Source organism: Myotis nattereri, assembly GCF_964212035.1.
Source record: "Myotis nattereri genome assembly, chromosome: 13".
Taxonomy (NCBI): domain Eukaryota; kingdom Metazoa; phylum Chordata; class Mammalia; order Chiroptera; family Vespertilionidae; genus Myotis; species Myotis nattereri.
In genome coordinates this window covers 17495775-17519893 of record NC_138088.1, presented here as the reverse complement: position 1 = coordinate 17519893, position 24119 = coordinate 17495775, and the positions used below count along the sequence as shown (strand labels likewise).

General features: G+C 40.6%; 1 protein-coding gene across 1 annotated transcript in view; it reads right to left on the bottom strand.

Annotated features, from left to right (window-relative positions):
- CFAP70 (cilia and flagella associated protein 70) overlaps positions 1–24119 on the bottom strand; it is a 100223-nt gene that overhangs the window by 62774 nt on the left and 13330 nt on the right. Inside the window, 5 exon segments of the mRNA XM_081105253.1 lie at positions 3589–3683; positions 4961–5143; positions 14430–14609; positions 22959–23038; positions 23204–23302. Coding sequence (XP_080961379.1) covers positions 3589–3683; positions 4961–5143; positions 14430–14609; positions 22959–23038; positions 23204–23302 — 637 coding nt within the window.

Below are 24119 nucleotides of genomic sequence, written 5' to 3'. Positions count from 1 at the left end.
AGCACACTGCTGGTGGGAATGCAGACTCGTGCAGCCACTGTGGAAAACAGTATGAAGTTTTCTCAAAAAATTAAATATGGCCCTGGCTGGTTTGGCTCAGTGAATAGAGCATCTGCCTGGGGACTGAAGGGTCCCGGGTTCAATTCCAGCCAAGGGCATATGCCTGGGTTGTGGGCTTGGTCCCCAGTGGGGGGCGTGCAGGAGGCAGCCAATTAATGATTCTCATCACTGATGTTTCAATTTCTCTCTCTCCCCCTCTTCCTTCCTTTCTGAAATCAATAAAAACATTTATTTTTCAAAAAAATTGCCCTAACCGGTTTGGCTCAGTGGATAGAGTGTCGGTCTGCGGACTCAAGGGTCCCAGGTTCGATTCTGGTCAAGGGCATGTACCTTGGTTGCAGGCACATCCTCAGTAGGGGATGTGCAGGAGGCAACTGATCAATGTTTCTCTCTCATTGATGTTTCTAACTCTCTACCCCTCTCCCTTCCTCTCTGTAAAAAATCAATAAAATATATTAAATATATATATATATTCTTTTAAATTAAATATGGATCTGCCATTTGACCCAATGACCCTACTTCTAGGACTATATCCCAAGAAACCCGAAACACCAATCAGAAAGAATGTATGCCCCTATGTTCACAGCAGCAGAATCTATAATAGTTAAGATCTGTAAACAACCCAAGTGCCCATCAGTAGATGAGTAGATAAAAAAGCAGTGGTACATTAATACCATGGAATACTATGCAGCAGGAAAGGAGAAGAATCTCTTACCCTCTGAGACAGCATGGAGGGACCTGGAGAGTATCATGCTAAGTAAAATAAGTCCTTCAGAGAAAGACAAGTATCACATGATCTCACTCATATGTGGAATCTAATTAACAAAATAAACTGATGAATGTAGTGGATCCAGAGACATGGAAGCATGGAACAGAGTGAGGTATCTGAAAGGGTGGGTGGGTGGGAGGTAATCAATCAAAGACCTTGCATGCATATGTGCATAACCCATGAAAACAGGCAATAGGGTGGTAAGGCCTGAAGTGGTGTGTGTGTGTGTGTGTGGGGGGGGGCTGGAGGAGGTCAATGAGGGCAAAAAGGAGACATATGTAATACTTTCAACAATAGAGATTTATAAAAACAAAACAAAAAGAGTGCTGTCATTAATAAATTATCATGTTCATAAACTTTAAAAAAATTAAATTAAAAATTACATGGAATCCTAAAAGGCAAGAAAAAATACAGTTTTAAGAGATAAAGCTGGCATAAGAACTATTCTCAGTTATGACACAGATCTTGGAATTATGATACAGATAGGGAATTTAAAATGACTATGATTAACATGTTAAGGGTTCTAATGGAAAAAGCGGACAACATGCAAGAATAGATGGGTAATGTAAGCAGAGAGAGATTGGAAACTCTATGAAAGAATCAAAAGAAAATGCTAGATATAAAAAACACTGCAACAAATATAAAGAATTCATTTGATGGGCTTATCAATAGACTGGATATAACTGAGGAAAGAATTAGTTAGTTTGAAGATATGTCAATAAAAACTTCCCAAACTGAAGTGGGAAGGGAAACAATTGAAAAAAATCATAACAGAATATCTAAGAACTATGGGACAATTACAAAAGATGCAACAGATATACCAGAAAGAGAGAAAGGAGCAAAAGATATATTTGAGGTCACAATGGCTAAGAATTTTACCAAAGTAATGGCAGACACCAAACCATAGATCCAGGAAGCTCAGAGAACACCAAGCATAATAAATGCTAAAAAATCTACACCTAGGTATATATTATTCAAACCGTAGAAAACCAAAGAGAGAGTAAAAATCTTGAAAGAAGCCAGAGTGGGAAAGGGGGAGGAGAGATACCTTTCCTATAGAGGAACAAAGATAAGAACTACATTGGACTCCTCTTCAGAATCCATGCAAGTAAGAAGAGAGCAGAGTGAAATATTTAAAGTATTGAAAAAGACAAACCACCATCCTAGAATTCTGTATCCAGTGGAATTATCCTCCAAAAGTGAAGAAAAAATCAAGAATAAAGATTTTCTCAAACAAAAATGGAGGGAATTTGTGGCCAGTAGACCTGCCTTACAAGAAATGCTACAAGTATTCAGAGATAAGAAAAATGATGAGTCAGAAATTTGAATCTATATAAAGAAAGGAAAAGAATCAAAGAATGAAATAAAGGTGAAATTTTTTATTTATTTTTATTTATTTTTCATCCTCGCCTGAGGATATATTTTCCATTGATGTTTTTAGAGAGAGGAGGAGGGAATGAGGGAGGGATGGAGGAAGAAAAAGAGAGAGAAATAAAAAAAGAAACATAGATGTGAGAGAGACACATAGATTGGCTTCCTCCTGCATGCACCCCAACAGGGGCTGGGGATCAGACCTGCAACCCTTCGGTGCACAGGCCGATGCTCCAACCACTGAGCAACACCAGCCAGGTCTATTTCTTTTTCTTTTCTTTTCTTTTCTTTTTTTTTAAATATATATATTTTATTGATTTTTTTTACAGAGAGGAAGGGAGAGAGATAGAGAGCTAGAAACATCGATGAGAGAGAAACATTGATCAACTGCCTCCTGCACATCTCCCACTGGGGATGTGCCCGCAACCCAGGCACATGCCCTTGACCGGAATCGAACCCGGGACCCCTCAGTCCGCAGGCCGACGCTCTATCCACTGAGCCAAACCGGTTCCGGCTATTTTATTTTTAATTTTTAATTGATCAAGTTGATAATTGTTTGTTCAAAGTAATGAGCAACAGTGTTGTCTTAACAAAATATCAGCAAATCAAATCCATCATGTATATTTAGTTATACATTTGATCAAGTGGGGAACTAGAGGTATACTGGAACTTCCAAAATATCTGCTCAATTAATTCTAAAAATAATCTATTAATTGAAAATAAAATAGTTGTACATTCAGATTATAAATATATTGATAATTCTCTATTTCTCATCTTCCCCTGATTGCCAGGTCAGAGACTAATAGTTACCCATACAATATCAATAGTGTTTTTAGTATCTAAATCCTGATTTAATCTGGACAACAATGTATCCAACAAAAACATATTTTCTAGCCTCTTTTGCATATAGAGTTGACCAATGAGAAATAAACAGAGGTTGTCAGATTCCAGGAAGACTCCATAAGAGGGGCTAAGACAGCCAGCATGTGTCCTTTTTTTTTTTTTAATCTATAAGCACTACCCTCTTCTTCCAACTTTCTGCCAGGAATGTGAGTGTGTAGATTGGAACTCTCACAGCCATTCTGGACCATGAGACGACCTTGTGGAGGGAAGGCACATGCCAAGGAAGGTAGAGCAAAAAGACACACTGAGCTTAGATACCTCTTAACACTGAGGAGCCACCATACATACCAACTCTGAAGTTCTTTTATCTGAAAGGGAGATAAGAACCTACCGTGGTTAAGTTACCATCACTAGAAGCCTCTGTTATCAGCAGATGCGATGAAAGAGTCTCAGTTCACCTTAACTCAAATGTAGATAAAGCTAACAAAAGCAACATTTCTTCCCACCTACAGTCTTTGCTGTTTAGATTCCCCTCCTCTTCCTACCTGACCACTGCAGGAGGATCAAGATAGCAACGACTTTCCAAGTCCCAAGTAATCCTTTTCTTTAAGCACTCTGATTGGATCCTCATTTCCCTGTCCTGTAAAATAATAAGAGACTTTTGTTCTCCCAATGTGCCATGGTTTCATCTTGCTCAATTAGTGGGGCATTCTTTTAGGTAATTTGATCACAGTACTTTTATTACTACTACTATTATTACCATAAGTACACCTACAACTGTAGATACTGCACAACCTTAAATTTTAGGGTGCTTTATTACTACAGTACATAAATTACTTATATTATCCTTATAGCGATCCAGTACTAATTCACATAACTTCAATCAGTGATTCTCAACCCTGAATGCATGTTAGAATTATTCGAGAGTGTCTTTAAAAAAATAATCAACATCTGGACATTGGTATTATATTAAAAGTAAATTCTTATGTAATTGATCTGGGTTAAGGCTTGGCCATTGTTATTGTTTTAAAAGCTTTCCAGGTGATTCTAATGAGCAACGAGGTTTGAGAATTAATGATTTAAACTAAAATATAACATAAAATCTAAGTATCTAAAATAAAATATCTGCTCTAAATGAAAATATAAACCTAAGAACAATATAAATTTCCAATAATCACAATAATGAGAAAAGACACTGCAGAATGTTTTTCAAATATTTTAGCCTTATCTCTATTATTTAAAATATTTAGTGTCAGATTGAAAAGTAATTCAACCATCCCCATCTTACAAATTATATCACTGAAACTGAAAGAAACTATAAAAAGGTGGCTACTGGGTGGTGATCTGGGAAGGAATTAGGAGGAAGGAGGGAGACTTTAACAGCATATTTCTTAATTTTTTTATTTCTCCCTGTGACTGTATTATTACCTACTCAAAAATAAATAAATATAAAACAAAATAAAGGGTAAATTTGAATTAATTCAATTATTTTGTTTGCTGGACTGAGGATGTCAGGAGACTTTTAAATCAGAATTAGATAACTATTATTTTTGTTGTTGTTAATCCTCACCTGAGGATATTTTTCCATTGATTTTTAGAGAGTGTGGAAGGGAGGGGGTGGGACAGAGAGAGAGAGAAACATCGATATGAGAGAGACACCGACTGGTTGTCTCCCAGGGACTGGGGATAGAGCCTGCAATCGAGGTATGTGCCATTGACTGGACTTGAACCCGTGACCCTTTAGTTCAAAGACAGAAACTCTACCTGGGCCAAACAGGCGAGGGTGAAAACTGTATTATTGGCATATAATTGTTCCATTTTAACAGGTAATAATGCAAATAAATTATAGTGATTCACAAAATATTTTATCTTATGTCACACTGAATTTATCACAGAAAAGCTGAATAACTCCTTCACCTCAGGGTGGTTGAGTTCTCCATCTTCTTCCTCGTAGGGCCCACCAACAATGAATGCATCAGGAATGTTATTAGCTCCTGGAGCCAGAATGTTGGCAATAGGCCATTTTTTGGGCCGGGGAGTAGGTTCTCTTTCCCCTCCAAGCTTCAGAGTTCCATTCTTGAAGAAAATAGGATAGTCCTTCTGCAGAAATAAATACATCAGGAGATTTTGTAAAAGACTCTGAAATGGACAAAATGGATTAATGAAATGTCATATTATTGTTTTTGTTAATCCTTACCCAAGGATATTTTTTCCACTGATTTTTAGAGAACGTGGAAGGGATGGGGAGAGACACAGAAACATCAATGTGAGGCAAACACATCAATTGGTTAACGCCCTCACGAGCCCTGATCAGGGCCAGGGATTGAATCTGCAACCCAGGTACCTGCCCTTGACCAGAAATCAAACCCATTTGGCGTGCAGGTCGACGCTCTAACCATCTAACCACACTAGTCAGGGCCTGAAGTGTCTTCAATGCAATGCTGGGTATTATCTAACAGACCCTTCTGTGATTATCTGATTCTGTAGAAGCGCCTGTGCCCTTCATTGTCTTTGTGCTATTTTGTAATTCTGTAATTTATTAAAAATTTATGATAACCCAAAATATTCTTGTCTATAGATATGCAAAGTACTTTGTCCAGTGGAGATGTAACTGATTATTGTCCTGTGGCTGATAACAAGGTTTGAATTATTAGCAGATTCATTTCACCCACCCAGTGTTGTTCAGAAGTTGAACATTGATCCAGGAACCAAGAGGTTCGATTCTCCATCAGGGCACATGCCTGGGTTGCAGGCTCAATCCCCAGTAGGGGGTGTGCAGGAGGCAGCTGATCTATGATGTTTCTCTCTCAGCGATGTTTCTCTCTATCCCTCTTCCTTCCTCTCTCTTTAACAATCAATAAAGAAAAAAAAAACTTCATTTCAACAGTCCTGATTGCTTGCCTATGGGTCATTTCTTCAGATTCTCATTTAAACTGATTTAAACCCTTTTTGTCATTTTATACTTATATAAGGGTTATGATTTAGCTTTTTAAAAATTATCTTTTAAAAACAAATTTGACAAAGACCTAAAATATAGGTACTTCCATATTTATAATTTATCTAAAATGTATTTGCAATAGGAAACTGGTAAAGATGTAAATAAAAAATTTATAGAAAGAAAAATTAGAAAATATAACATTTAAATAAAAACATGTTAGATATCATTAATAGTAAGTGAAATGCACATTAAAACAATGACATACCATTTTAAACCATACACTGGCAAAGTCAAAGCCTGAAAATATCAAGTATAAATATTGTTAAGGGAATGGTATTTTTATATATAGTTGATGGAACTATGGAAAGTTTGTAGTATCTAGTAAAATTTAAAATTGGCGTACCCTGTTACTCAGCTATTCTAGTTCTTTATTTTAAGTTTAAAAATGTTTGTGAAGAAGGGACATTACTGGAATGGCAGACTAAGGACTTCTAAAAACCTGCTCCTCTATAAAAACAATATAAATATTGGCAAAAATTATAAAATTAATGGTGCCAAGACCATTCAATGGGTACAGAACAGTCTTTTCAACAAATAGTGCTAAGAAACTAGTTATCTACATGCAAAAGAATGAAGTTGGACCCTTACCTTACATCATATAGAAAAATTAACTCAAAATGAATCAAAGGCCTAACACTAAACTATACAACTCTTAGAAGAAAACAGAGTGGGGAAGATTCATGACATTGGGTTTAACAATGATTGATTGGTTATGAACAACAAAAGAAAACATGGACAAACTGCACTTCATCAAAATTAAAATCTTTTGTAGATCAAAAGATACTGGGGTGATATCAGAAGAATGGCAGTGTGAGAGATCCCCTTGGCCTCTCCCCTTGAAGTTTCAACAATTTGAACAGCTATTACTCAACAAAGGATTCCCTGCTCAATGTACAAATACACCTGGAAGATTCATGCATTGAAATACCTAGAGGTGGGCAAGTGGAGCAAAAGGGGGAGGCGAAAAGGGAGAGGAGCTGTTACAAGCTAGGAATGTAGTTGGCAGCTGGGAGCTCATGGTGGGGCTCTGTCTAGAGAGGAGAGGAATCCAGTCATGGCTCACACTCCTTCAGCCAGGAGGAGCAAAGAGACTCAGTGAGCACTCCTGCAGAAGTGAGCAGTATGATCTGCAGCTGGACAGAGAGACCTGGGCAAGGCACAGGAGTGCGGCCACAGTTGTTAGGCCATCAGCAATTCAGACACAGAAACAAAGCCACAAAGTCTGACTATCTCATCTTAACCTCCCAGAGTTTGCCTCCCTTTGTCCTTGGTTTTGGGTTATGGAGCACATTATCTGTAAATCTGAGAACCAGTATTATAGAATCACATTTCTCCCTGAGCAAAGGGTACACTCTATGACCCATCTCAGGATTGGGTCAGAGTGGGGACCCCACGGAGGACACAATGTCACCGTTACTGGGAGGGCAAAACAACAAAGAAGCTGATGGCAGCCAGAAACTTGGGGTTGGCACTAGGATTTCACGAGCTAAAAACGCTTGTGGTTCAATGTCATCTACCAGAAAAGAATATAAAGACCTCTTTGTATTAATCTACTAGAGAAATGCCACTCACACATTGATGCCTAGACAGAGAAGGAATCCTTCAAATACCATGAATAACCAAGGTAGCGAGGCAGCTTGGAAAGAAAATGAAAAATATCCTGTAAACAACCTAACATTACATGTTAAAGTACTAGAAAAAGAAGAACAAAAGGAACCCAAAGTCAACAGAAGAAAGGAAGTAATAAAAATTAGAGCAGAACTGAATGAAATAGAGAACAAAAAGACTATGCCAAAAAAAGTTAATACAATAAAAAACTGGTTCTTTGAAAAAATTAGCCTGGCTGATGTGTCTCAGTGGTTGAGCATCAACCTATGAACCAGGAGGTCATAATTTTATTTCAGTCCGGGCACATGCCTGGGTTGCAGGCTTGATCCCCAGTAGGGGGCATGCAGGAGTCAGCCCATTGATGATTCTTTCTCATCATTGATATTTCTGTGTCTCTCTCCCTTTCTCTGAAATCAATAAAAATATATTTTAAAAAGAGAAGATTAATAAAATTGATAAACCCCTGGCTAGACTCACTAGGAAAAAAGAGAAAAGACTCATATAAACAAAACTGAAAGTGAAAAAGGAGAAGTTAGCACAGACATCAATGATATACAAAGAATCATACTAGAATACCATGAAAGATTATATGCCACCAAATTCAAAAACCTAGAAGACATAGATAAGTTTCTAGAAATCTATAAACTTCCTAGACTGACTCATGAAGAAATGGAAAATTGAAATAGACTGATAAATAGTGAGAATATTAAAACAACCATCAAATACCTCCCTTTTATTTTCAAAAAATAAAAGTCCAGGACCATATGGTTCCACTAGTGAATTCTACCAAATATTCAAAGAAGATTTGACACCTATCCTTCTCAAACTCTTCCAAAAAATTTGGAGAGGCAAAACTTCCCAACATTTTATGAGGCTATCATAACCCTGATACCAAAACCTGGTAAGAATGACACTAAAAAAGAAAACTACAGACCAATATCTCTGATGACTATACATGCAAAAATCTTAAACACAATACTAACAATTCGAATACAACAATTCACTAAAAATATAATACATCACAATCAGGAGGGGTTCATTCCAGAGGCACAAGGATGGTTCAACATATGCAAATCGAACAATATATACCACATTAATAAAACAAAGGATAAAATCATATCTTATCAATAGATGCAGAAAAAGCATTTGATAAGATAAAACACCCATTTATTATTAAAACACTCAATAAAATAGGCATAGAAGAAAAGTACCTCAACATGATAAAGGCTATATGTGACAAACCCTCAGCCAATGTCATACTCAATGGTGAAAAACTGAAAGCTTTTCCTCTAAGATCAGGAACAAAACAAGGATGTCCACTCTCATTATTCTTATTCAAGATACTTCTGGAAGTCCTAGCCAGAGCAATCAGGTAAGAGAAAGAAATAAAAGGCATCCAAATTAGGAAAGACTAAATAAAAGTGTTATTTTTTGCAGATGACATGATTCTGTATATGTAAAATTCTAAAGACTCCACCAAAAACTATAAGAAACAATAAACTTGCAGGATGCAAAATCAATGTACAAAAATTCACTGTTTTTCTATATACTAACAATGAAACTTCAGGAAAAAAAACCAAACATTTTCTTTTGCAATTGCAACCAACAGAATAAAATACCTAGCAATATACTTAATAAAGGATGTGAATAACTTATATACTAAAAAGACACAATGAAATGGAAAGACATTCTGTGTTCATGAATTGGAAGAATCAATATAGTTAAACATTGCAACAGATTTTTTAAAATATATTTTATTGATTTTTTACAGAGAAGAAGGGAGAGGGACAGAGAGTTAGAAACACTGATCAGCTGCCTGCTGCACACTCCCCACTGGGATGTGCCTGCAACCAAAGTACATGCCCTTGACCGGAATCGAACCTGGGACCCTTCAGTCCGCAGGCCGATGCTCTATCCTCTGAGCCAAACTGGTCAGGGCACATTGCAACAGATTTAATGCAATTCCCATAAAAACCCCAATGTCATTTTTTAGAGAAATAGAACAAAAAATCATCAGATTGTATGGAACCTCAAAAAACCCTGATTAGCCAAAGCAATCCTGAGAAAAAAGAACTAAGCCAGAGGTATCACACTACTTGACTTCAAATTATACTACAAAGCAACAATAATCAAAACAGCTTGGTATTGAAGCAACAGCCATATAGGTTGCTTGGTGTAAAAACAAACAAACAAACAACAACAAAAACCCAACCTGGTATTGACAGAGAAGCAGTCATACAGACCAATGGAATAGAATTGAGAGCCCAGAAATAAACCCACATGTATTTGGTCAAGTAATTTTTGACAAAGGAGCCAAAAATATATAATAGAGAAAAGAACGCCTCTTCAATAAATGGTGCTGGGGAAATTGGAAAGCTACATGTAAAAGAATGAAACTAAACTGCTACTTGTCACCATATACAAAAATTAACTCAAAATGGATCAAAGACCTAAATATAATAAAGCACATAGAAGAAAACATAGGTACTAAACTTATAGACCTTGGTCATAGAGAACATTTTATTAATTTGACCCCAAAAGCAAGGGAAGTAAAGGCAACAATAAATGAATGGAACTATATCAAATTAAAAAGCTTCTGCACAGCAAAATAAACCAACTGGGAGATTATATTTGCAAACAACAGCTCAGACAGGGGGTTAATGTCTAAAATATATAAAGAATTCATACAACTCATCACCAAACACACTATCCAATTAAAAAATGGACAGAGGACCTGAACAGACACCTCTCCCAAGAAGACATACAAAATAGCCATCAGATATATGAAAAGATGTTCAACTTCACTAGCTATCTAATCTAATAAAAGAAACATGCAAATTGACCATACCTCCACTATACCCATAAGCCACACCCACAAGCCAATCAGGAGTGGATATGCAAATTAACCCAACTAAGATGGCAACGGCCACAGAGCTGAAGCAAGCAGGAGGCTTGGGTTACCCCGGCAATGGAGGAAGCCAAGCTTCCCGCCTGCCCTGCCAGCCCTGAGCTCTGCTCAAGGCTACAAAGTTTCAGTTATAGAAGATAAATAAATCCCAGATATCTGCTTCCAGCCCGCAGCCGTGGCCAACCTGAAAACGGCTATCAGCCCCTCACCCAGGCTGGCCAGGCACCCCAGTAGGGCCCACCACCCTGAAGGAGCTGTGGCCAACCTGAAAATGGCCCGCAAACCCTCACCCAGGCTGGCCAGGCACCCCAGCAGGACCCCCACGCTGATCCAGGACATCCTTCAGGGCAAATCAGCCAGCCCCCACCCACGCACCATGACTCTATCCTATATAATAAAAATATGCAAATTGACCCTAACAGCAGAACGACTGGAAATGACTGGTCACTATGACACATACTGACCACCAGGGGGCAGATGCTCAATGCAGGAGCTGGCCCCTGGTGGTCAGTACGCTCCCACAGGGGGAGCGCTGCTCGGCCAGAAGCCAGGTTCATGCCTGGCTAGCGCAGTGGTGGTGGCGGCAGCCTCTCCTGCCTCGGCAGCAGTCGGACATCCCCTGAGGGCTCCTGGACTGCAAGAGGAGGGTGCAGGCCGACCTGAGGAACCCCCCCCCCCAAGTGCACAAATTTCATACAGTGGGCCTCTAGTTAGTAATACACAAATCAAAACTACAATGAAATACTACCTCACATCTGTTAGAATGGCTATTATCAACAACACAGGTAATAACAAGTGTTGGAGAGGATGTGGAGAAAAAGGAACCCTCACTCACTGCTGGTGGGAATGTAAACTAGTACAACCACTATGAAAAACAGTATGGTGGTTCCTCAAAAAATTAAAAATAGAGTTACCATATGACCCAGGAATACCTCTTCTGGGTATCTACCCAAAAAACTAGAAAACGTTTATTTGCAAAGATTTATATACCTTTATGTTAACTGCAGTATTAGTCACAGTGACTAAGACATGTAGACAAAGTGTCCTTCAATAGACAGTTGAATAAAGAAGATATGGTACATATATACTATGGAATACTACTCAGCCATAAGATGAAATACTGAGTGTTGCAACAACATGGATGGACCTTGAGAATATGTGTTAAACAAAATAAGACAGTCAGAAAAAGCTAAGAACCATATGATTTCATTCATAGGTGGGATATAAAACTGAAACTCATAGACACAGAAAGACCACAGTATGGTGGCTACCAGAGGGAAGAGGGTGAGGGGGTAATAAAAGTAAAGGAGTCAAATATATGGTGACAGAAGATGACCTGATTTTGGCTGGTGGGCACATAATGCAATATGCAGAGCATGTATTATAGAAATGTACACTTGAAACCTATATGACCCTATTAACCAATGTCACCCCAATATGTTTAATAAAATAAAAAAGATACAACAGAGTAAAAAAGATAACCCATAGAGTAGGAGAAAATATTTGCAAATTACATACCTGATAAGGGATTAATAGTTAAAATATACAGAGAACTCCAAAGACTCAACAAGAACAAAAATGATTCAAGAATGGGCAAAGGACTTGAATATATATCCGCGCCCCCTCCCCCACCACCACCAAAAAAATACAAATGGCCAATAAGCACATGAAAAGATGTTCAAAACCATTAGTCATTTGAAAATGCTAATCAAAACCATAAGGAGATGCCACCTCACACCTGTGATGTTGTCTTTTATTAAAAAAAAACAAAAAACAAAAACAGAAAATAAGCATTAGCAAGGATGTGGAGAAAGTGGAACCTTGTGCATAGGATGTAAAATACTGAAGAGGAATTGGAGGGTTCTGTACTGAAAAATTTTTTTTCTTTAGTTTTATTGCTTAAAGTATTACAAAGAGTATTAAATATGTCTCCTTTTCCCCCCCACCCTTGACAATCCCCTGGCCTCCCCTACCCCGCAGTGTCTTATGTCCATTGGTTATGCTTATATGCATGCATATAATCCTTCAGTTGATCTCTTACCCCCCCTTCTGCCCCCCTACCCTCCCCGGCTGTCCCGCTGCAGTTTGACAGTCTGTTTGAGGCAGCTCTGCCTCTGTATCTATTTTTGTTCATACGTTTATAATGGTCTTTATTATCCATGAATGAGTGAGATCATGTGGTATTTTTCCTTCATTGACTGGCTTATTTCACTTAGCATAATGCTCTCCAGTTCCATCCATGCCATTGCAAATGGTAAGAGTTCCTTCTTTTTTACAGCAGCATAATATTCTATCCTGTAGATGTACCACAGTTTTCTAACCCATTCATCTACTGATGGGTCTGTACTGAAAATTTAAAGTGGCAATACAACAGGTGGGAGTATTAACTAATTACTCCCTTTTAGTGAGCAGTTTGGAAATCTCTATCAAGGGCCTCAAAAGACCCATACACCATCATTCTATAGAAATTTGGACTAAGAAAATAATCTGGAATTAAGGGAAAGTTGTTGTTTTTGTTTTTGGTTTTTTTTTTAAATAATTTTTATTGCTAGAAGTATTACAAAGGGTATTACATATGTCTCCTTTCCCCCCCACCCCACCCTTGACATGCCTCCGGCCTCTACCCCCTAGTGCAGCCGTGGGCAAACTACGGCCCATGGGCCGGATCCAGCCTGTTTGAAATGAATAAAACTAAAAAAAAAAAAAAGAAGACTGGACCCTTTTATGTAATGATGTTTACTTTGAATTTATATTAGTTCACACAAACACTCCATCCATGCTTTTGTTCTGGCCCTCCGGTCCAGTTTAAGAACCCATTGTGGCCCTCGAGTCAAAAAGTTTGCTCACCCCTGCCCTAGTGTCTTGTGTCCATTGGTTATTCTTATATGCATGCATATAAGTCCTTCGGTTGATCTCTTAACCCTCCCTCCCCAAACCCTCCCCAGGCTTCCCACTGTAGTTTGACAGTCTGTTCAATGCTGCTCTACCTCTGCATCTACCCCTGTTCATCAGTCTATACTGGTCCCCATTATATGTCCCAACCTCAATGGAGCTGTCCCAGCCTCATCGGGGCCGTTTCGTCCTCACCAGGGCCATTTCAGCCTCACCAGGGCCATTTCAACCCCACCAAGGCCGTCCCGACCTCACCGGGGCCGTCTCGACCTCCCCGGGGCCATTCCGACTTCACCGGGGACGTCTTGGCCTCACCAGGGCCGTCCCAGCCTCACTGGAGCCTCACCGGGGCCATTTCAACCTCACCAGGGCCATCCCGACCTCACCGAGTTGTTGTTTTTTTAATCCTCACTGACGGCATGCTTTTATTGATTTTAGAGAGGGAGGACAGGAGAGAGAGTGAATGAAACATTGATGTGTGAGTGAACATAGATTAGTTGCCTCCTGCCCCCACCCCGACCAAGGATCAACCTGGCAACCTGGGTATGTGCCCTGACAGGGAATTGAACCCGTGACCTTTCAAGTGTCCAGGATGGTACTCCAACCAACTGAGCCACACTGGCCAGGGCAAGAGGGAGTTTTTTACATAAAGTACATTATACAAAATCCACAAAACATATGCATAAGGTAATCTGTGTAGAAATACATCCAAAAGTTGTCAATTTAAAGATGTTCTACATATAGCCCATCATAAAGCATTTATTGATATAAATTATATTTAATCTATACTATATTATATATAATATATAAACTATAAACATAAACATCTATTCATAAAACAGAAGTAAACTTTATTTTTTAAACCTAAAATAAATCTCAGACATTAGCAGAGCTTGATTTGAATGAAATCTTAGCAGGTGAAGAAGAGATGCCTATATGAGTGTTTAAATATATATAAATATGTAGCTATAGGGCTTTACCTCTCCAGTTGATGGAACTTGCAGACCAACCATGTAGTTCTGCACAGGCCCTGCTGGCACGAAGGATTCAGGCACAGAGTAGGCAGCCTCCAATGTGACCTTCAGTAGATTTCCTCCTGAGATCTGGGCTGCTGTCAATAATGGCTCTGCCACAGATACTTTAACTTCCAGACTGCACTGCTGGAGATGAGATTAAAAATGGCGGCAGAGTCAGTGGATGCTGCACGGACATGCTCCCAGGAACAAACTGGAATTACAACTAAAATACAGAAAGACTGCACTGCTGTCAAAAATAACATTATGCAACATTTTGAAAATGCCAGAGACCTCCTTATCTCGCTTGAATATTTTTTCCTTATCTCACTTGAATATTACATCACTGTTCAAGATAAAAATGGCCAAGTTTACTTCATACAGAGGATTCAAATAACTTTCTCTTGTTATTTGGACAGAGATAGAGCCAAGAAAAGACCTTATCCTTAGCTAGAGTGCTTCCCTTCTACCATGTTCAGGTCAAGTATGTATACAAATACATATAGAAGAGGAATTGGAAGGTTCTATACTGAAAAGTTAATAGTGGTTGCACATGAGTGAGTGAGACTGGGGTACTTTTTTGCTAGTCTAAATTTTATGTTTATTCTGTAATTCAAATGTAGTGCTTATAAAAAAATTTTAGTTTTATGAAATATTTGAAAATCATATTCTTTAATATATTGTTATTTTTCAAATATAAAAAGGTGTTTGTGCCCTATCCAGTTTGGCTCAGTGGATACAGCGTCAGCCTGGGGACCGAAGGGTCCCAGGTTTGATTCCAGTCAAGGGCATGTACCTTGGTTGCGGGCACATCCCCAGTTGGGGGTGTACAGGAGGCAGCTGATTGATGTATCTCTCTCATCGATATTTCCAACTCTCTATCCTTCTCCCTTCCTCTCTGTAAAAAAATCTATAAAATATATATATATATTTTTTTTAATCTGAACAATAAAGATTTAATTAAAAAAAAAAGATATTTTCCCAGAGAAATTTCTGAATATCATAGACAAATATAACTCAATAATTCAATGTTCCCATTTAGCCTGCTTCCTATAAATGTAAGAACAGAAAAGAGGTAAAATTTGTTTGTTTGTGTGTTGTTTTTTCAGTATAAATTAAATAGCCCACTAAGGCCTAAAAGAATAAAAATTTCCTTGTACAGTACTTTATTATTTTCAGTGCTTTCACATAAGATTATCTAGTTTGCTCTATCAAAAACTAATAAAAAATAGACCAATTCAAACTTTCATTGTAGAGAAAAACAGAAACCCACCTGAGATTTGAGTTTGTGTTATGGGAAAATACACAAACCAAAGAAGCACAAGATCTATTTTAGGCATGATTTGCACAAAATTCCTCAAACAGTGTGTGTGTGTGTTTGCATGTGTAAAGTCAATAAAATCTAAAATTAAGACCTGAATTGAACAGGCTGGCTACTATAAAGCAGTCTTTAAGCCATAAAGTTTTCTTATCTAGAGAGCGTCCCAGTATCGGGTCCAGCATACACCCCAAAGCTCAATCACCAACACTGAGACTCAACCATAACTTTACATAAGTTTATCTTATTCCTCATAAGAGCAAAAGTTAATTGACATAAGATGTTTATGATTTCACTTGGAATTTACCCGAGTCCAATTTCTGATATTAAGAAAAGACAACTTTAGCCGAAACCGGTTTGGCTCAGTGGATAGAGCGTCGGCCTATGGACTGAAAGGTCCTAGGTTCAATTCCGGTAAAGGGCATGTACCTGGGTTGCGGACACATCCCCAGTAGGAGATGTGCAGGAGGCGGCTGATCGATGTTTCTCTCTCATCAATGTTTCTGGCTCTCTGTCTCTCTCCCTTCCTCTCTGTAAAAAATCAATAAAATATATTTTTAAAAAAAGAAAAGAAAAGAAAAGAAAAGACAACTTTGGCCTGATCGGTGTGGCTCAGTGGTTGAGTATCCACCTATGAACCAGGAGGTCCTGGTTCAATTCCCAGTCAGGGAACATGCAGGTTGCAGGCACAATCCCCAACTGGTGCAGGAGGCGCCAATAACTGATGCTTCTATCTCTTTCTCCCTCTCCCTTCCTCTCTGAAATCAACAGAAATATATATTATTTTTTTTAAAAAAAAAGAGAGAGAGAAAGGACAACTTTGAGAAAATACACTTGATTTTGGCCATAAGCTCTCTAGACAGACTCCAATTTACAAATAAGCTTATAAAGGTTATTAGTATACTGGAGGTGAAGTAGTTTTTTTGAAATTTGTGAATATACTTTTCCATAAGAATAACAGGGTAAATGGTAAGGTTATCAGGTTATCTCACAAATACCTATTTAATCCATAATACTGATGAAATGTGGATCATGTAGATTTTTAAAAAATAAAATAAAAAGGTGTTTGTTGGCAGCATGAGTAAGCAAAAGGAATGAATTTTTTCGAGGGGCTGCCAAGGATTTGATGTTAATAATGTACCCAAGTAGGGCAGTCAAGACAACTAGTGTTTTTTTTAAAAAAAAAAACAAAAACAGGAGACAAGAATTTGTTCATTTTCTTTTTTTTTTTTTTAAATATATTTTATTGACTTTTTACAGAGAGGAAGGGAGAGAGATAGAGAGTTAGAAACATCGATGAGAGAGAATCATCGATCAGCTGCCTCCTGCACATCTCCCACTGGGGATATGACCACAACCCAGGTACATGCCCTTGACCGGAACTGAACCTGGGACCTCTCAGTCCGCAGGCCGACGCTCTATCCACTGAGCCAAACCGGTTTCGGCGAATTTGTTCATTTTCATTTTATTTCTTAGAAGTCAACATTAATAAGAATAATTAATATTATTATTAAAGAATTTAGTATCCGTGCTAATGGGAAATTCCCAAGTTATTTCTCCAATAGAACTTCTGATGTGGTAAATGTAGTGCTTTTTTAATAAGAACTATTTTTTCAAATATATATATATATCCATATGTAGGTATAGACATATATGAATATATGATATTTTTATATAGTATACAATAAAAAGTAGGTTTAAAATGTGTAATTATATGTCAGGCACTTTATTATAGCACTAGGAATATATAGATGAAGAAGACGTGGCCTCATTCATCATGGAATTCATGTTATAATTCCATGATTTATGATAAAGACCTGTACAAAATGCCCAATGAGGAAGTGAATAATGAATTATTGGGGTGGGGAGGGATAAGAGACGGTAACATCTGAATTAACTTTTACAAGATGAACAGGAATTCAGAATCTGGATAAGCAGAGGAAGAAAAGAGAAAATAATTCTGAACAAAAAGAAGAGTTTTGTGTAAAGTGATATTGAAACAGCATGTTGTACTCAGTTCAGGTGTAAGTAAGTAGTTCAGGATTTTAGAATATAAAGTACAAGGAGGAGAGTGCTGAGAGATGAGATTAAACAAATGGCAGGCTCATGTCGTAAAGCCTGCTAAGGAATCTGGGCTTTAACATGTAAGCAGCAGGTGAATCTGCAAACTGCACAGAGCTAAGCTAGGAAGAGATGTGATCATATTCATTTTTAAGTCTCTCTGCAAGGAGTGGGAAAGCTGAACTAGAGGGAAGTAAGGGCAGTTACAAGGCTACTTGTAATGTTTCAGGTGAACAATTATCTATACTAATAAAAGGGTAATATGCTAATTAGACCAGGAGACCTTCCAGACATCCTTCCAGACAAAGCCATGGTGGCTGGGCTGAGGCAGAGGCAGTTAACGGTGATCAGGCCAGGAGGGGAGGGCAGTTGGGGGTGATCAGGTCGGCAGGGGGGGAAGTTGGGGGCAAGAAGGCCGGCGGAGGGGGAAGTTGGGGGCGAGCAGGCCGGCAGGCAGAGTGTTAGGGGCGATCAGGCAGGCAGGCCGGTGAGCGGTTAGGAGCCAGTGGTCCCAGATTGCGAGAGGGATGTTTGACTGCCGGTTAAGGCCCGATCCCTGTGGGGTCCCAGTTTGGAGAGGGTGCAGGCCGGGCTGAGGGACACCCCCCCGCCCCCATGCATGAATTTTGTGCACCAGGCCACTAGTCCTATATAACAAAAGCCTAACATGCTAAGTGTCCGGTTGTCTGGTCAGCCATTCAACCAATCGAAGCGTAATATGCTAATGATATGCTAAGGCCACTCAACCCCTCGCTATGACATACACTGACCACTGGGGGCAGATTGTCAACCAGTCAACCAGTCGCTATGATGTGCACTGACCACCTGGAGCCCTCCCACAGTCCCTCCCCAGCTGACCAACCTCCCATCCTTCCCTGGCCCGATCGTGCACTGGTGGGGTCCCTCAGCCTGCCCTGTGCCCTCTCACAATCCGGGACCCCTCGGGGTCCAGTTTCTGAGAACCAGTTTTGGCCCAACAGCAGAACGACCAGTCGCTATGATGTGCACTGACCATCTGAAGGCAGATGCTCAATGCAGGAGCTGCCCCCTGGTGGTCAGTGCACCCCCACAAGGGGAGAACCGCTCAGCCAGAAGCAGGGCTCAAGGTTGGCAAGTGCAGCAGTGGTGGCAGGAGCCTCTCCCACCTCCACGGCAGTTGGACATCCCCCGAGGGCTCCCAGACTGCGAGAGGGCACAGGCCAGGATGAGGGGACTCCCCTCCCTGAGTGCATGGATTTCGTGCACTGGGCCTCTAGTAAGACAATAAAGTATGAATGAAGCTAAGGAGACAGAGTCCAAAGGTGCTTAGGATATAGAAAAGGCTGAATTTGGTGAGAGACAGATTTGGAAATTGGTTGTACTTAGGGTCTGGAGGAGCAGTCATGGATGTAACATAGGTTCTGTGTATGTTCTATGATTTCACAAGTGGGTGATGCCATTAGTCAAAATAACTAAGATAAAAGTAAGAGTAAGTTTAATGGAGGATATTGAGTTTAGTTCTGGAATGTTGAGGTTTGGGTGCTATGTGATATCATTAGAGAAATCCAGCAGGTGGTTGTAAAGGCTGACATTCTGGAATTCTGGAGAGGGGTCTGGGCTGGAACTGTTGAATTAAAAGTCTTCAACATACTGGTGGCTTTTAAAATCATGGATGACTCCCACCACCCCCAGGAGTATGCACACAGACTAAGAACAGATGGTGGCCACGAATAGACCTTTTGTACTTAAGGGACAGGCAGAGGAGAGATCTAGTGCAGGAATATGAAAAGGCTACAGTAAGTGAGTAGGAAATCAGAACACCAAAGGAAGGAAAGATTTTAAGAGAGTCACTGAAGAATCTGACACCTCTGGTCAATATGTCTCTGAGAAAAGAAGCAAATGTCCCTAAGATTTCTAATTTGTATTATACAAGACAGGGAATATTGGAAGGTGAACTGGAATCTCCTTTCCAAGTGCAGGTTTTATATCATTTTAGTCTCTGAGTCTCGCTTAAATATAAAATTAATGAGAACTCTCAAGCAAATGGAAATTAACTGTCATATATTTTTTCTTTGAGTATATAAAACAAGTAAACAGGAATATTATGAGCAAAGGTCATGAGGACTGACAATCCATTTTACTAACTTTTCTTCTATAGGTACCTAAGGAAAATCAAGAGTACATAGGCTGTGAGACTGAACCAAGGAAGTCAGACTGAGCTCAAATATATACCTCTTTCCAGCACAAATCATATGAAATGACAGATAGATATTGAATTGTATCTTTACTAGAGGCCCAGTGCATGAAATTCATGAACGGGTAGGGTCCCTAAGCCTGGCTGGCGATCAGGGCCGATCTGTGGGGAGACCAGTGGGATGATGGGGGGGGGGGGTGCTGGTACCTGCCTCGGCAGGCCTAATGCTGCCTGCTTTCCAGCCCTGCCCCCTGCCACTCCTGCTGCTGCCGGTCACCTCTCTCTGTGGGGTGACTGGCGGGGTGATCAGGGGGCCCCCACGGGCACCTGCCTTGGCTGGCCTGGGGCCTGCGGGCTGGGGGCGGCTCCTGCATTGAGCATCTGCCCCCTGGTGGTCAGTGCACATCATAGTGCCCTTTTGTTTTGCATATTAGGCTTTTATTATATAGGACTAGAGGCCCGGTGCACAAAAATTTGTGCACTCGGGCGGGGGGGGGGTGGTGGTCCCTCAGCTCGGCCTGTGCCCTCTCACAGTCTGGAACCCCTCGGCAGATGACCATCTGCTGGCTGAGGCCTGCTCCCCAGGGGATTGGGCCTAAGCTGGCAATCAGACAACCCTCTGGCAGCCCGGCTGCCATCGGGGGATGTCCACTTGCCAGCGGGGAGCAGACCTAAGCTGCAGTCGGACATCCTTAGCGCTGCTGAGGAGGCAGGAGAGGCTCCCACCACCACCGTTGTACTGGCAGCCATCAGCCTGACTTGTGGCTGAGCAGAGTTCCTCCATGTTGGAGCTCAATGACCACCAGAGGGCAGCTCCTGCATTGAGCGTCTGCCCCCTGGTGGTCAGTGTGTGTCATAGTGACCAGTCATTCCCATTCTTTCTGCTGTTAGGGTCAGTTTGCATATTACCCTTTTACTATATAGGATAGAGGCCTGGTGCATGGGTGGGGCCAGCTGGTTTGCCCTGAATGGTGTCCCAGATCAGGGTGGGGGTACCGCTTGGGTGAGGGGCTGATGGCTGTTTTCAGGCTGCCCGCACCCCCTTTAGGGTGGGGGTCCCCACTGGGGTGCCTGGCCAGCCTGGATGAGGGGCTGATGGCTGTTTTCAGGCTGCCTGCACCCCCTTCAGGGTGGGGGTCCCCACTGGGGTGCCTGGCCAGCCTGGATGAGGGGCTGATGGCTGTTTTCAGGCTGCCTGCACCCCCTCAGGGTGGGCGTCCCCACTGGGGTGTCTGGCCAGCCTGGATGAGGGGCTGATGGCTGTTTTCAGGTGGGCCACACCCCCTTTAGGGTGGGCGTCCCCACTGGGGTGCCTGGCCAGCCTGGATGAGGGGCTGAGGGCTGTTCTCAGGCGGGCCACACCCCCTTTAGGGTGGGGGTCCCCACTGGGGTGCCTTGCCAGCCTGGATGAGGGGCTGAGGGCTGTTTTCAGGCGGGCCAAGCCTGCAACTGAAGCTCCCAGTCTTTCCTTTTTTTCTTTTCTTTTTTTTTTATTCTGGGATTTATTTACCGTCTGTAATTGAAACTTTGTTGCGGCTCCAGCTCTGAGGCCGGCTGGCTGAAAGCAGGTATCTGGGGTTTGTTTAGCTTCTATAATTCCAACATTGTTGCTTAGACTGGAGCTCAGAGCCTCGCTGCGGCAGGCGGGGAACCTTGGCTTCCTCCCTCACTGAAGCAAGCAAGCCTCATGTTCGCACAGCTGCCTGGCTGCCGGCCGCCATCTTTGTTGGCAGTTAATTTGCATATCACCCTGATTAGCCAATCAGAAGCGTAGCAGAGGTATGGTTAATTACCATGTTTGTCTATTATTAGATAGGATATCCAATTAAAAGATAATGTTATAATAACTCCAGAAAACAAGAAATGCCATCAGCCCTAGCTGGTTTGGCCTAGTGGATAAAGCGTCAGCCTGCAGACTGAAGGGTCCTGGGTTCTACTCCAGTCAAGGGCACATGCCCAGGTTGTAGGTTCGATCCCCAGTGGGGGACATTCAGGAGGCAGCCAATCAATGATTTTCATCATTGATGTTTCTATCTCTCTCTCCTTCTCCCTTCCTTTCTGAAATCAATAAAAATGTATTTTAAAAAAAGAAATGCCATCACTAAACTATATGTTTTTAGGAATCATTGAAAGATATTTAGAAATCAAATCAAATCAGATCTAAAAACAAACACACATACAGAGAGAGAGAGAGAGAGAGAGAGAGAGAGAGAGAGAGAGAGAGAAGAAACCGATCACATCCTAAAATAAGAAGCCCACAGCAGATTCAGGAGTGGATTGTGGCAGCTCCAAGGTCAGAATCAACAAGCAGCAGAAAGGGGCCTATAGTGATGGTTAATTAGAGAACTGCAGTCAGAACAGTTGGATCAGTTGGGCCCTCCTTTATCCTTTAGTTGTCAAAACAGAAGGCAGCTGTAGTATCTGCTGAGAGTGAGTGCACCAGCACCAGGATGGCAAACAGTGCCCCCAGAGGCTACTGATCCCCTGGGGGAATGGGAAACACAGTCAAGACAAACCAGTGACACATCCCACCAATCCATGCTTCTTCCCCTACTCCAATAACTAGAGACAGGCTACCATGCCAGAAAGTATGTTACCTGCATTCATGTACTGTTTAATCCATCAGACATAGCTCAAGAGGCATTTCCATGGTTAAGCCTTCCCTACAGCTACCTCTGGGCAAAGTAACTGATACCTATTGTGTGCCCAGGTGCCTTGGCCCACCACTTAATCACACTGGGTTAAAATCAATAATGTGTAGATTATGGACTCCTAAACTAGGACTCTGCCTTATTTATCTTTGTTTCCCAGAACCCAGCACTATGTGTGCCTATAAAAAGAAGGAGCCTGATAACTTGGACTCAAAGCAATTGCACCTTAATACCAGACAGATTTGTTAGACTGAATGGCAGGCTGAAATGTTCATAGTTAAAACTCTGATTACCTTAACACCTGGTTGAAGGGGCTCTAAGGGAGAGCCTGGAACAGGGTGCAGTGGGACGATTGTTCCAAATGAACTCTCTCCTGTAAAAAGAAGACCAAGTCAAGCCAAAAAGGAAGGGCTAGGCGAAGATAAATGTGCTCTTCTTTTCATCAAATCCCTCAAATTCAATGAGGCTGAATTTTTTTCATTTCACTAAATTTTATGAAGCTTGTTATATCTGCTTTTGAGCGAATCATACATCTCACCTTCCACTAAAGGAAGCAGGTCCACCACAGCTTGACCAAGGACTAAGGTCTTCTCATCTTTCTGCTTCTTTTCCTTTGGTAAAACTTCAGTCATAGTTACTAGGAAAATCAAAACAAAGAAATGAGAACATGTCTAGCTCATCTATCAGATAACTGAGATGCAATAAACAGTGCATTATCAAAAAAATTTAAGAGAAATGAATGTGACATCCAAGAAGGCACCATTATTGGTGGAAAACACTAGACCACCTTAGCGATTTTTTTCTGTGACAACTCTGTAATTTTAAAAAAAGTTATAGCCCTAACCGGTTTGGCTCAGTGGATAGAGTGTTGGCCTTCGGACTCAAGGGTCCCCGATTCGATTCCGGTCAAGGGCATGTACCTTGGTTGCAGGCACATCCCCAGTGGGGAGCGTGCAGGAGGCAGCTGATTGATGTTTCTCTCTCATTGATGCTTCTAACTCTCTATCCCTCTCCCTTCCTCTCTGTAAAAAACCAATAAAATATATTTTTTTAAAAAGTTTATATATATATATATATATATATATATATATATATATGTATATATGTGTGTGTGTGTGTGTGTGTATATATATATATATATATATATATATATATATATAGCAGATTCTATAAATCACATTAAACTTACAGGTAAGTTTAGTGGAAATGACATCTTTATAATGTTGAGCATGCCTGCCTAAGAACATGGTACTTCTTTTCTTTTATTCAACCTTATGTCTCTCAATAGCATTTTCTTTAAGTTTGCTTGTAAGGCTCACACATTGAAATCAATTAATGTCCCTTAAGTTTCTTTTACTCCATAAGTTTCCCTTCAATTTCATTAGATTTTTTCCATTTTTATTTCTCTAAGAAATTGTCCATTTTATCTAAGTTTTCAAAAGCAATAGCAGAAT